Source organism: Brassica oleracea, chromosome C6 (genome assembly GCF_000695525.1).
Source record: "Brassica oleracea var. oleracea cultivar TO1000 chromosome C6, BOL, whole genome shotgun sequence".
In the NCBI taxonomy this organism is placed as follows: Eukaryota; Viridiplantae; Streptophyta; class Magnoliopsida; order Brassicales; family Brassicaceae; genus Brassica; species Brassica oleracea.
Window position 1 is genome coordinate 7,200,518 of NC_027753.1, and position 12,455 is coordinate 7,212,972.

At 36.1% G+C, this 12,455-nt stretch overlaps 2 protein-coding genes and 1 non-coding gene across 3 annotated transcripts; 1 reads left to right on the forward strand and 2 right to left on the reverse strand.

Moving 5' to 3' along the window:
- Nucleotides 1-1,944: 1,944 nt before the first annotated feature.
- Nucleotides 1,945-2,030, reverse strand: TRNAY-GUA. Its single transcript is given in 2 exon segments — nucleotides 1,945-1,980; nucleotides 1,994-2,030. It is a non-coding gene; the product is annotated as a tRNA-Tyr (tRNA).
- Nucleotides 2,031-3,608: 1,578 nt separating this feature from the next.
- LOC106300959 lies at nucleotides 3,609-5,520 on the forward strand. The gene is made up of 6 exons (XM_013737251.1): nucleotides 3,609-4,122; nucleotides 4,256-4,396; nucleotides 4,469-4,756; nucleotides 4,929-5,044; nucleotides 5,127-5,214; nucleotides 5,300-5,520. The coding sequence occupies exons 1-6, from the start codon at nucleotides 3,703-3,705 to the stop codon at nucleotides 5,303-5,305; spliced, it is 1,059 nt and encodes a 352-aa protein (XP_013592705.1). The 5' UTR covers nucleotides 3,609-3,702; the 3' UTR covers nucleotides 5,306-5,520.
- A 64-nt stretch (nucleotides 5,521-5,584) lies between these two features.
- On the reverse strand, nucleotides 5,585-6,490 carry LOC106300961. The gene is made up of 2 exons (XM_013737252.1): nucleotides 6,288-6,490; nucleotides 5,585-6,184 (listed from the first exon to the last, which is right to left on the reverse strand). Exon 2 carries the CDS (start codon nucleotides 6,166-6,168, stop codon nucleotides 5,851-5,853), a length of 318 nt encoding a protein of 105 aa, XP_013592706.1. The 5' UTR covers nucleotides 6,169-6,184; nucleotides 6,288-6,490; the 3' UTR covers nucleotides 5,585-5,850.
- Between the last annotated feature and the right edge of the window lie 5,965 nt (nucleotides 6,491-12,455).

Below are 12,455 nucleotides of genomic sequence, written 5' to 3' on the forward strand. Positions count from 1 at the left end.
AAACCCATATTGGATTTCAGATTAATCATGTAGAGAAATAGATAAGAAATCAACAAGAACACAAGAACATAACAATCAAAAATCCAAGAGATGAACTTCTCTAGAGAGTTTTTGTGTATTTTTCAATAGATCAAAGATAATCTTCCCTGGTGGCTACCAGCAGTACTTAACTTAGGTTTTTACAATCTAAAAACCATAAAACAAATGACCAAAAGGCCCCTGAAATAACATAAAAATCGTCCAATCAAACACGCGGAGCGACCTAGCATAGTCGCTCCCGGAGGTCGCTCCCGACGCTTTCTTCGTGTCTCGCCCCGTCAAAACGCGAGCGACTTGAGCTGGTCGCTCCAACAAGTCGCTCCGGACTTCGGGAGCAACCTCAGTGGGTCGCTCTGAGAGGTCGCTCCGGGCTTCGTTTTGTGTCGTCTCGCCATGGAAACGCGAGCGACCTCGGAGCGTCGCTCTGGCAAGTCGCTCTGAGAGGGGTGTCTCACGATAGAAACGCGAGCGACCTCTCCATGTCGCTCTGGCTGGATCGCTACGGGATGTGAGTCACAGCGACTTCACGTCGTCGCTCCGGTGAGGTCGCTCCGGTGAGGTCGCTCTGGTGCGCTGCTCGTCCGTTGATCGCTCGAACAACGCAGCAGTCGCGTCGGAGACGAACGGAGCAGCAGTCACGGCAGAGATGAACGGAACAGCAGCGGCGATGGAAAGAGAAGCAGAGTTGAAACGAGGCATCAAGGGAGATGGACGAAGACGACGCCGGCTAGCTAGGTCGCTGCCAGCGTCGACGTCGACGAAGCTAAGGAGAAACGGCGCCTCGATTTCCGTGGCAGGGAGAGACGAGCTAGGGCGAATCCTCCGTCGTTTTGTTTTGTTTTATTGTTTAATAAAATGGATTAATATTTGAAACTTGAATGGAAACTCTGAGATTACGGAACCTGTTTCTCCAAAAGTTGAAAGTTCTATCTCTAACACACCTAATGTGTTTTCTAAGTATTAATTATGTTGGGATAAGATTGATTACTTTCTCCCCTAAGTGTCTGCATCATTTATATATAGGTTTTTCAAACGAATTAAACATTAACATAGTATGGTTGAGAACTTTTATCATCCATGTTTTGGCAATAAGTATCTGCATGCAGCATTTATATCATTGTATACAGTTGAGAACTTTTTATCATCCATTTTTGTAATAAGGTTTGTAACATTTTAAATGTTTTAAATGAATTTAAAAATTCATTCCTTAATCTCTTCCCTCTATGACTATGAGGTCTATGAGCCAAAGAAAACTCGCCATTCCACAAAAAAAAAAGAAAAAAATCTGGCTGTAATTAGATTTTCGTTTTATGTAATGAATATTATTGTGTAGCTAGGATCGCTTTCAAATACCATAAGCTATTTGTATGTTGATGCTTTGGACATAGTTAGGATTGCTTTTAAAGAGAAATCACCATTCAGCAAAAAAAAGTTGAACATAATCAAACAGTTCATTAAGATGGCTGAATTGATTGCAACCACTTGATTTTACATGTTTATTGTTGAATTAATTTCACAATAATGTTACATGTTTATTGATACTTCCACACTCCATCATATACGTAAATGGCTGACTCAGTCTTATGTAAAGTTTGCGCAAAGATGAAAACGAAAATGGAAAATGATTTTGCTTTTGGTTAGTAAAAATTGGGCCGCGTCGAACGGAGCAAAATAAGAAGAAAACAATGGGCTGGACCAAGCATGATGTTATGTTGCATCGTGTCCAAACCCCAAGTGTGACAAGTAAAGCGTGCGTGAGGAAATTCTTAGAACGTAGAGAAGTTCCATTTAATTTTTATGCATAACAAAATTAAAAATAGCTCGGCCATACCGTCTGTGACTTTCAGAGGAGAACACCACGCCGTTCCAATGCGTCTTTTATTGAAGAAGAAAAACACGTTAATTTCCGACCTGCCGTAATCGAACCAGCGACCTAAAGATTTGCTGTCACAGACTACAGTCTTCCGCTCTACCAACTGAGCTAAGGTCGGATATTGCTATAGGTAGCTCTTATACATATATAGTCTTAGTTTTGGAGTCATTAGATTGATTCTTTTAATTGATCGATACGGAATCTGCAAAACTAAATTGTAGACCAAGTGTAATTTTTTTTTTTCTGTTCTTCATTGGGAATAATTAGATACTAGGCTACCATTAATTACAAGAAAATATTGAGGATTGATATAATATCTGCATCATATATATTATTTTGAGAATTTATAATAAAAAATTGAATATTTTTTGCATTCAGCATTATGTATTATTTTGCATCACGTGCTATTTCCGCACAAGAAGTATGGTATCTTTCCATATGTCTCCCAAACTACGACCTCATTCCAGATGTCTCTGAAATAAAAGTTCGAAATCTATTTATCCATAAAAGTATATCATAACTCTTATATATCCCCGAAATAAAAGTTTGAAAGCCATAATCCCATAAAATTAAATTACTCGATTTAAACCAATAAACTAAAACTATTTTGGTTAATTAAACCAGTTTTAGATCAATAAAGACATTGTTAAGATCATATTACACCTATAAACTGAAACTGTTTTGGTTAATTAATCTGATCATGGTTTATAATTTGTGGTTTGATTGATGTAATATGATCTTAACCGGGTCTTTATTGATCTACAACTGTTTTAATTGACCAAAACGGTTTTAGTTTATTTTAAACTGAGTAATTTAATTTTATGGGATTATGGCTTTTGAACTTTTATTTTGAGAATATATAAGAGTTATGATATACTTTCATGAATAAATAGATTTTGAACTTTTATTTCGGAGACATATGGGATGAGGTTATAGTTTGGGAGACATACGGGAGGATACAACACTTCTTGTTGGGAAATAACACGTTTTCCCATTTTCAGCATTACGTATTATTTTGCATTAAATATTTTTAGCATTTATTTAAGTGAAGAATCTTATATACGTACTTGTGGACAGTAGGCCTGAGACTTATTATCCGAGATCCGGATTCGATCCGAGATCCGCTCCGGATCCGCTCCGAAAATAGGATATCCGGGGTGCCCGGATCCGAATCCGGATAGTAAAATCTTGGATCCGTGCAAACCGAATCCGGATCCGGATATCGTAATTTTTAGGTACGGATATCCGGATCCGGATCCGTATTTTTAAAATACATTAAATTTTTGAAAAGCATGCCAAGATAATAATGTACTTAGTCTCATTTCTTCGGCTTGATGACATCTATTACGGATAATAGAATATCGAGACGGATATCCGAAGCCCGGATATCCGAAAACCACGAATCCGGATCCGGATATTAAATCGACGGATCCGGATACCCTAAATTTCCCGGATATCCGGATCCGTCCCAGGGCTAGTGGACAGTACTCTTTTCATCATCCGAAGAAGCTTCTATGAGTTTGTACCAGACTTCTCGTTCAGACCAATAGTTTGTGATCGTAACCGTTCATCATCTAAGTCAAACACACGAATAAGTCAAACAATAAATCACAGCCGTTAGATTTGATCTAACATAATCGTACCAGAACACAGCTACGTGGAACTCTTCACGACTTCACAAATCTTGTAATAAAGATAAGCGTCCGTTTAAAAACAGACAACTCGGAGAAACTGAGCGAGTCTGACTCTGTGTTACCACCGAGTCAACTCGGTTCTTCTCCGTTGTCATCATGGCTGCTTCTTCACTCCACACCTCAATCTCTCCACGTAGCTTCCTCCCTCTCTCAAAACCTTCTCCAAAACCCCAACGCTCTCAAGTCTTCCTTAGGAACAAACAGAGAAGCTGCGTTTCGTGCGCGTTGATCAACGATGAAACCGATGTGATTCCGGTGAAGAGCCACGATGACGGCTCTGTGGTGGTGATGAGCAACGAGACGGAGAGAGATGTGAACGAGCCGGTGGTTGTTGGTCAGCTTTCGTTTGAAGGGTTCCCTTCATCTTCTCCAGCAGCTGACATGGGAGACGACAAGAGCAGAGAGAGCGAAGAGATGGACAAGATGATCGATAGGAGCATCAATGCTACGATCGTTTTAGCTGCTGGTACTTATGCCATCACCAAACTGCTCACCATCGATCATGATTATTGGCATGTAAGTATCGATTTTAATGTTGCCTGACTGCCAAGTAATAAAGATTATGGTCACTTTGACGCTTGAATCTAGTTCTTGAATGGTTTTGTATAGAATCTTGAGCTTTGTCTTTTATTTGGTTTTGTAACCTCAGGGATGGACACTGTTTGAGATACTAAGATACGCTCCTCAACATAACTGGCTTGCTTACGAGGAAGCGTTAAAGAGAAACCCTGTTCTTGCCAAAATGGTCATAAGTGGAGTTGTGTATTCTGTCGGAGATTGGATAGCTCAGGTTCTTGTTTTACACTCTACTACTCTAAGCTGATAATTTTCTGTGGTATTAACAATCTTGCTTTATCTCCAGTGTTACGAAGGCAAACCTTTGTTTGAGATTGACAGAGCAAGAACGTTGAGGTCAGGACTAGTGGGTTTCACTCTCCATGGCTCTTTGTCTCATTTCTATTACCAATTCTGCGAGGAACTTTTCCCTTTTCAAGATTGGTGGGTTGTTCCTGCTAAAGTCGCTTTCGATCAAACCGTGTGGTCTGCTATATGGAACAGTATTTACTTCACGGTTCTTGGGTTTCTTCGTCTTGAATCACCTCTCAGCATCTTCAAAGAATTAAAAGCTACGTTCTTGCCGATGCTAACAGTAAGAAATTCTTCTTCCTCTCTCACTTGCAAAGCCGTACAACCGGATAAAACATTCGCCTGGTCCTCAAATTTTAAAGAATTATTAACTTAATAATATTTATGGTCTTCAAAATCTCAAACCGGCCCTGATCAAGATTTAAGATTAAACATAGTTTGTTTTTCTAATGCAGGCAGGGTGGAAGCTTTGGCCGTTTGCTCATTTGATCACATACGGTTTGGTTCCTGTAGAACAACGACTACTATGGGTTGATTGCGTGGAGCTTATTTGGGTCACTATACTCTCAACGTAAGTGTATCAAACTAACTTTTCAAGTCTATAATCTTCATTAAAGTCTCTAAAACTAATGTTTTCTTTTTCTTGATTTCAGTTACTCAAATGAAAAGTCAGAAGCTAGAATCTCGGAGTCCGTCATTGAGAACCCTTCGAGTTCCACTACACCCATTGATCCCTCCAAGGTACTTACTACATCTCCTGAACCGTTCTCATTCGAATGACAAGAACACTGATGTAACACAAACTCATGGTGTTGGTTAATTACAGGAATGAGAAAGCAGCATGCAAAATTGGGTTTTATGGTCATGGTATTGTATATATATATACACAGAGTTAGCCCAATAGAGAGACCGGAGATTTGAGATTGTTACAAAAGAGATGAATATATTGAAAATTTCAAATGAATGGTTCTCTCTATGTGTAAGAAAATTAGCCAGTATCTTGAATACACCACATAAATATTTCTATTCGATGATTGTTACAAAGTTTATGAACACACACACAGTAGACATCAAAAATGATGATAAGGATATTTAGATAAATGGATCTATGTATAAGAAAATAACCAGAGCCTGAACTACATAAACATTTTTATTAAATGCTTTAAATATCATAACTTCATAAAACAGATCACATTGTTATCTGATTGGATGTGGAAATAAAAAGTCTTCCCGATACATCAAACCATCCAAAAATTTATACTTGATAACATGACGTAAAAACGGTTTTGTATGGTACCTCTGAGCAAAACCAATAATGATTTTTCAAGAAAAAAAAGACAAAAATAATTCGATTACAAAAATAAAAATAAAGAAAATTCAAGCGGAAGACATATTACAGAGTCGGCTTGGAGTTGGTCGGAAATTCCACCGTCGGTGACTCATCCGATGGTGACTAGACGGCATCAAGGCTCTCTTCAGTATCTCTCTGTTTCCGTCACTTGCTCTCCTTATCAGCTTCTCCCTGCTCGGAACAATATAACCGTGCCGCACGCACCGAGCCGAACCAGGCCGGCCTGAACACGTGCAAGCCAGCCTGGTCCTTAGACTCGACCCATGATTTCTCCGACGGTTCAGTTCTGCTGCCGGCATCTCTAGAGCTTCTCGTGGTGGGAATCTTCTTCTTGTAAACTGCATTACTCTGTCTCTGTCTCTATAAAAAAAAGAACTTTGTTATTGGTTTGCATGATTTACATATATATATATATATATATATTTATGAGAACAGAAGATCGTTGACGGGGTCCGTTTCTTACAGAACAAGAAGTGGTTAGTATGGTCTGGATTCAAATATGACTGGCTTTTTCTTTTTCTTTTGAAGATCCTATAGTTTAAAATATTGAAATAATGATTTTTCATTGTTAATGTTTGAATATATATAAGTAACGTAATTCACAGATAACAAAAGTGTATAATAATTACGAAACTATGGTTGGCGATGCGAAGGAAACTTAGCGAAAAATTAAAGCTTTCACATTTCTGCCAACTAATCGTATTAGCTGTAATGAAAAGAGTAACAACTAGCAACACCTTCTTGGCCTTTTTGCACTTCTTTAGTCGTTTTTGTATACACTTTATTTTCTTTTATGGTTCATATTCGTATTTTCTAATATATTTCCGGTTATTATTCAGAAACAATGGTTTTTTTCCTTATATTGGCAATTATGATCACCAGTGGCCAAGCCATGCTATAAGGTATGGGGACATGTGCACCCACACTTATTTTTTATGAATAGCAAACACTTAAATTTAGTAAATTCAGATGGTAAAAAGAAGCTTGTGCACCAATTTTTTTCTAGTTTTGAACCTTTATATAAGCATTTTTTATAAACAATGGTGCACCCATTAAATAAACAGTCTAGATTCGCCCTGATAATAACAAGAAGTTAAATCAACTACGTTTTTCTAACCAAACCATGTTGTTAAGTGATATTTGGTGATTTGAAAGAATTTTATATTTTTAAAATTAACTGTAAAAATATAATTAGTTACTGATGAGTACTAATGGCATCGCCATCAACGGTCAGCACTATTATGCATTCACACGCCCATCATACAACACCATACACATTTTTCCTATTAATAATTGAATTTCTTATCTACAAGCTCAGTTTGATGCTTATCACAATATCCAGCAAGTTTCAGATGTTTCGAAAGTCTATTGGTTTTCATTATCTTTATAAGTAATTATGAATGATTATCTTATTCTTATCTCGTATATTAATATAAATATACATATTCAAATAAAACAAACTTCTTTTGTATTTTTTTTTATAACACAAACTTCTTTTGTATTATTTTGATGGGGCCAGTCATGTGTATTTATTATTGAATGTAAATTTTATTCGATAGTCTCTGATCTATAAATTTGAGATTTTAAGAGCAACTAGATTTGAAACCGCACATCCATTGCGGATATATTTATTTTTTAAATAACATTTAAAATATAAATAAGATATAAGATATATACTTAATATCAATTTTTAAGTATTTAATATTATTTTGAAAATTTTATATTTGTTGAAATTTGTTTTGGATGAAATTGTACAAATCATATATTAATGTACTATTTTTTTAAATGCTACATCATTATAGTTTAATTCTAAATATTAGTTTTGTATGAATTAATACAAATTTTATTATTTTTTTTGGTTTAAAAATTTTATTCTCAAAATGTTTGTGTGTGACTAAATTAAATTATTTAATATTATATTTTTAAAATATTATTTTATTTAATATATTATATTTCAGTTTGGTGTTTTTTATACTACAAAAATCAAACATAAAATGTTACAGCCAATAAAATATTATTTATTTTTTATTTAAAAATTTAAAAATTTATTATAATAATTTAAAAAGAATTGGGCTATACAATTTAATTTCAAAATTAATTACTGAAATATATATAAAATATGGTCTAGATTAAACATGATAAACAATCAAACGATAATTGTCTAATTGATTGGTTTGTCTTAGAAATGTTATTGTTTAGATGTATATTGTTTTTGTTAAGAAAATATCATACATGAGTAAATTTTTAGGAAAATATCAGTAAATTTAGGATGTTTAGTTAAGTTTCTAATAAATGGTCTAACATAGACTTTTGTATGGTAGATAAAAAATAGGATCATAAATTAATAGATTAGATATATTATATGCATGTTACCTAAAAGAACAAACTTCACCGTGCAATATCCCAAAATCAGTGGTTCTGTGAAACTATCGCAATCAATACATAAGTACATGATCATCTAAATATTGGTTATATTTTTTTTTTGATCAACCATCTTTCATTCAAATAAAACAAGCAGAAGTCTAGGCCCAAACGGAGGTCCGATTACAAAGCGAAATTTTTGCTAAATGATCCGCAGATCCATTAAGCTCCCTATGAATAAAAGAGAAGAAACAGAAAGCAAAAGAAAGTGATAAAGCTCCGATATCCGAGAGAACTCCATGGATGATCTTCGGTTTGTTGATCGAAGTGATGGCCCTGATGAGCACAAGAGAGTCTGATCTAAGCCAGATTTGTGTGTAGCCAAGACGAATGGCGTGTTGGAGTGCAGATCGTACCGCTAGGGCTTCAGCCAGGAGGACCGATTGCACATGAGTCTGAAATTGGGAGCCTTGAAGAGTTGGGGTTCCTGGAGATGTAAAGATCCATCCAAGTCCCGTCGATTCTGAGTTCTTATCCCACGCTGCGTCGCTATTGCATAGGGTTGTCCCTGGGGGGATCGTCGGCGTCAGAGTGATAGGCGCCTCCTTTTGCATATTACGCGAGGTGTCGATTGGGGTCTGAGCAATCTGCCATTCCCGAGCTGCTGCCGAAGCCTTTGAGACCACTTCTGAGGGTGATTGGTGACGCGACTCAAATAAGAGTTGGTTTTGTGTGTTCCACAACGCCCACATAATCCAAAAGAGTATGTTTATTGACATTCCCGTCGGTGGAAGGCAAATCCACTTGCTCGAAGCTTCAAGTGCGATGACTATTGATGGGCACATAGCTGAGCAAAACGGTGATTGGAGAGGAACGAGGTTCCACACAGCCGAAGCAAAGGTACAGTGTAGGAAAAGATGGTTCACAGATTCAGATTCCCCAAAATGGATACATGAGATATTGTTAATTACTCCACGTCTTTACAGGTTGTGACCAGTAGGTAGCGCTTCATGGATTGTTTTCCAGATAAGGAGTTTAATCTTCGGAGAACAAGCCACTTTCCACACTGCCTTGTGCCAATTGAAGGTTGTTGATGACGCAGGTTGGGTTATCTCCTGTAATTTTTCCTCAGAAGCTGTTGCATATCCTGATTTTGCTGTGTATGCTCCTGAGGCTACAGGGTACCAGATGTAGGAATCTTATTGACCCGTTACGCTTGGTCGAATTGCCATGATCTCATTCTTAAGCGTAGGTAGTAGCTCTTCCATTCTTGCAATGTTCCAATTCTCTTTATCTCGCAAGAGCAGATCATACACATATAAATCAATTTCCTCTTCTCTTACAGGTCCAAAAGGCATTAGCGCAGAGGAAGTTGAGATCCACGGGTCTTTCCAGACCTTTGTGGTCGATCCATCTCCGACTACTTTCCCCAGCTGTTCAATCAGTAAGTCTCTCCCTGTTAGTACTCCTCTCCATCCATGAGAGGCTGATTTCTCTGGTTTCACTTTTAGAAGGTTGTCGTTTTGGCAATATTTGCCCATTAGCACTCTTGCTAGTAAGTAGTTAGGATTGGTTAGCATCCTCTAGAGTATTTTGGCTAGGAGAGCTGTGTTGAAACGTTGAATGTCCTTAAACCCTAAACCTCCCATACTTTTTGGCATGGTGAGCTTCTCCCAAGAGACCCAACACATTTTCTTTGTTCCATCATTTGCATCCCACCAAAACCGTGTTAGCACAGATTGTATCTTCTTGCATAAACTAACCGGTAGTTGGAAACAGGACATAGAGAAGGTTGGTATTCCCGAAAGAACTGATTGGAGAAGAGTCATCGTGCCTGCAGCAGATAAATATCTGGACGAATAAGAAATTGCTCGTTGCTGAAATATTGGTTATATATATATACTTATTCTATCTATACATAATCTTTTAACCAAAACGAGATGGATTTGCATGGCGGCAAGGTATTGTATTTGAAGTACTTACTCTACATTCATGTCTTAACATACGATTAATAATCAAGTGGAAATAGATGGGAAATTGTCAAAAATACTATTTTCAAAGTACCACTTTTCATGTTTACACTAAAAAATTTTACCTTCATCTTTAATGAAGGGTAAGGGTAAAAGACATTTATAACCTTTTGATTACCTTTGACAAAAAAAAAACATAAGGTTAACTAATCTAAACACAAAACATCAACTCTAAACCCTAAATTATCAACTCTAAACCCTAAACCATGAAACATCAACTCTAAACCCTAAACCCCGAAACATCAACTCTAAACCCTAAACCCGAAAACTTCAAATCTAAACCCTAAAACATCAACTCTAAACCCTAAACGTAAACCCTAAACCCTAAATCTAAACTTAAAACATCAACTTTAAACCCTAAATCATCAACTCTAAACCCTAAATCATGAAACATCAACTCTAAACCCTAAACCCTAAACCTTCAAATCAAAACCCTAAAACATTAACTTTAAACCCTAAATGTAAACCCTAAACCCTAAACCTTATATTTTTCTGAAATTCGAACTCTAAACCCTAAACCTTCAAATCTAAACCCTAAAAAATCAACTCTAAACCCTAAACGTAAACCCTAAACCCTATATTTTTCTGAAATTCGAACCCCCCTAAACATAAACCTTAAACCCTAAATCTTCAAATCTAAACCCTAAAACATCAACTATGGGGTTTTAGGGTTTAGGGTTTAGAATTTAGGGTTTAGGGTTTAGAGTTGAAGGTTTAGGGTTTATAGTTGATGTTTTAGGGTTTAGGGTTAATTTTTTAGGGTTTAGGATTTAGAGTTTACTTTTTAGGGTTTAGTGTTGACAGTTTAGGTTTTAGTGTTGATGGTTTAGGGTTTAGAGTTGAAGTTTAGGGTTTAGGGTTTAGAGTTGATGTTTAGGGTTTAGAGTTGAAGGTTTAGGCTTTAGAGTTGATGTTCCGGGGTTTAGGGTTTAGAGTTGATGTTTCAGGGTTTAGAGTTGATGTTTCAGGGTTTAGGGTTTAGGGTTTATTTCAAAAAAATAGGGTTTAGGATTGGTGGTTTAGGGTTTAGGGTTCGTATTTCAAAAAAAAATAGGGTTTAAGATTGATAGTTTAGGGTTTAGAGTTGAGTTTTATGGTTTAGGGTTTGAATTTCGAAATAGTGTAATTCAGAAAAAAAATTAATTTTTATTATTTTATTTTTTTATTTATTTAAATATTTATTTATTATATATATAAATAACATGAGCATAAGAGTCTTTTGTCATTAAATAAATAAAAATATTTTTGAAAATACCCCTTTATTGGTGGTAAAAATGAAAAGTAGTAACATGAAAGTGGTAAACATGTAATTTCTCCGTAAAAGATCAGCGTAGTTGCATCCTATAAAGATTTGCCTTATAAAATGTTCAAAATGATGTCTTATTGGTTTAGGTCATGGAAACTCCTTCAACTTGAAATGAAAAAAATTCTTAGGGGGTGTATTCAACTGAGAGTTTCAAGTGATTTATATTAAAATAACAAATCCACTGTTATTCAAACATGGATTTTAAAAAACACTTTAAAATCCAGTGTTATTGAACTTGTCATTTCATAAAACACTCTGAAATCCACTGTTATTGAACAAAATTTAAGTTGAAGATTTTAGAGTACTTTAATTGATTCTAGAGTGTTTGAGGAGAGTTTCTTAGTTATAAAAATAAAAATCCAAATCTCACTGTTTTAGATGAGATTCTAGAGTGTTTTAACAAAAATCACACTAAATTCTCTAATTATCCTCCAATCATCTACAAACTAATTAAAAATCAAATTACTTCAAATGTCAGATTCAATACACCCTCCTCAATTCTCATCTTAAAAGTTTTTTCATTGTCATTTTACCATCTATTAAAGTATTAAATAATGCTCTTAGTCTTAGCAAATAAATTACTCCCACCATTTAAGACATACCACTACAAGAAAACATCGGTATTCTGACGGACATTCCGACGGAAAATGAAATCCTCGGAATTTCCTCGGAATATACCGACGGGATTCCGAGGAAACATCAATCCGTCGGAATATTCCGAGGAAATTCCGACGAACTAGTGATCGATCAATGCGTTTTTGGACATATACCCATCGATCGATCACATTGTTACGCTTTGGTCCATCATAGTGATCGATCGATGCGTTTTTGGACATAAATACATCGATCGATCCGTTTATAAAAAAACATTCGAGATTTTGAAACCCCAAACACTAGTTCCTCAGAATTTCCTCGGAATATTCCGAGGAAATTC

What these genes read in the sequence shown, in the direction of transcription:
- LOC106300959 (XM_013737251.1), top strand. Translation starts at nt 3,703, where the DNA reads ATGGCTGCTTCTTCACTCCACACCTCAATCTCTCCACGTAGCTTCCTC. An exon ending in TCGATCATGATTATTGGCAT is followed by an intron (nt 4,123 to 4,255) that starts GTAAGTATCGAT and finishes TTGTAACCTCAG; the next exon opens with GGATGGACACTGTTTGAGAT. An exon ending in TCGGAGATTGGATAGCTCAG is followed by an intron (nt 4,397 to 4,468) that starts GTTCTTGTTTTA and finishes CTTTATCTCCAG; the next exon opens with TGTTACGAAGGCAAACCTTT.
- LOC106300961 (XM_013737252.1), bottom strand. Translation starts at nt 6,168, where the DNA reads ATGCAGTTTACAAGAAGAAGATTCCCACCACGAGAAGCTCTAGAGATG.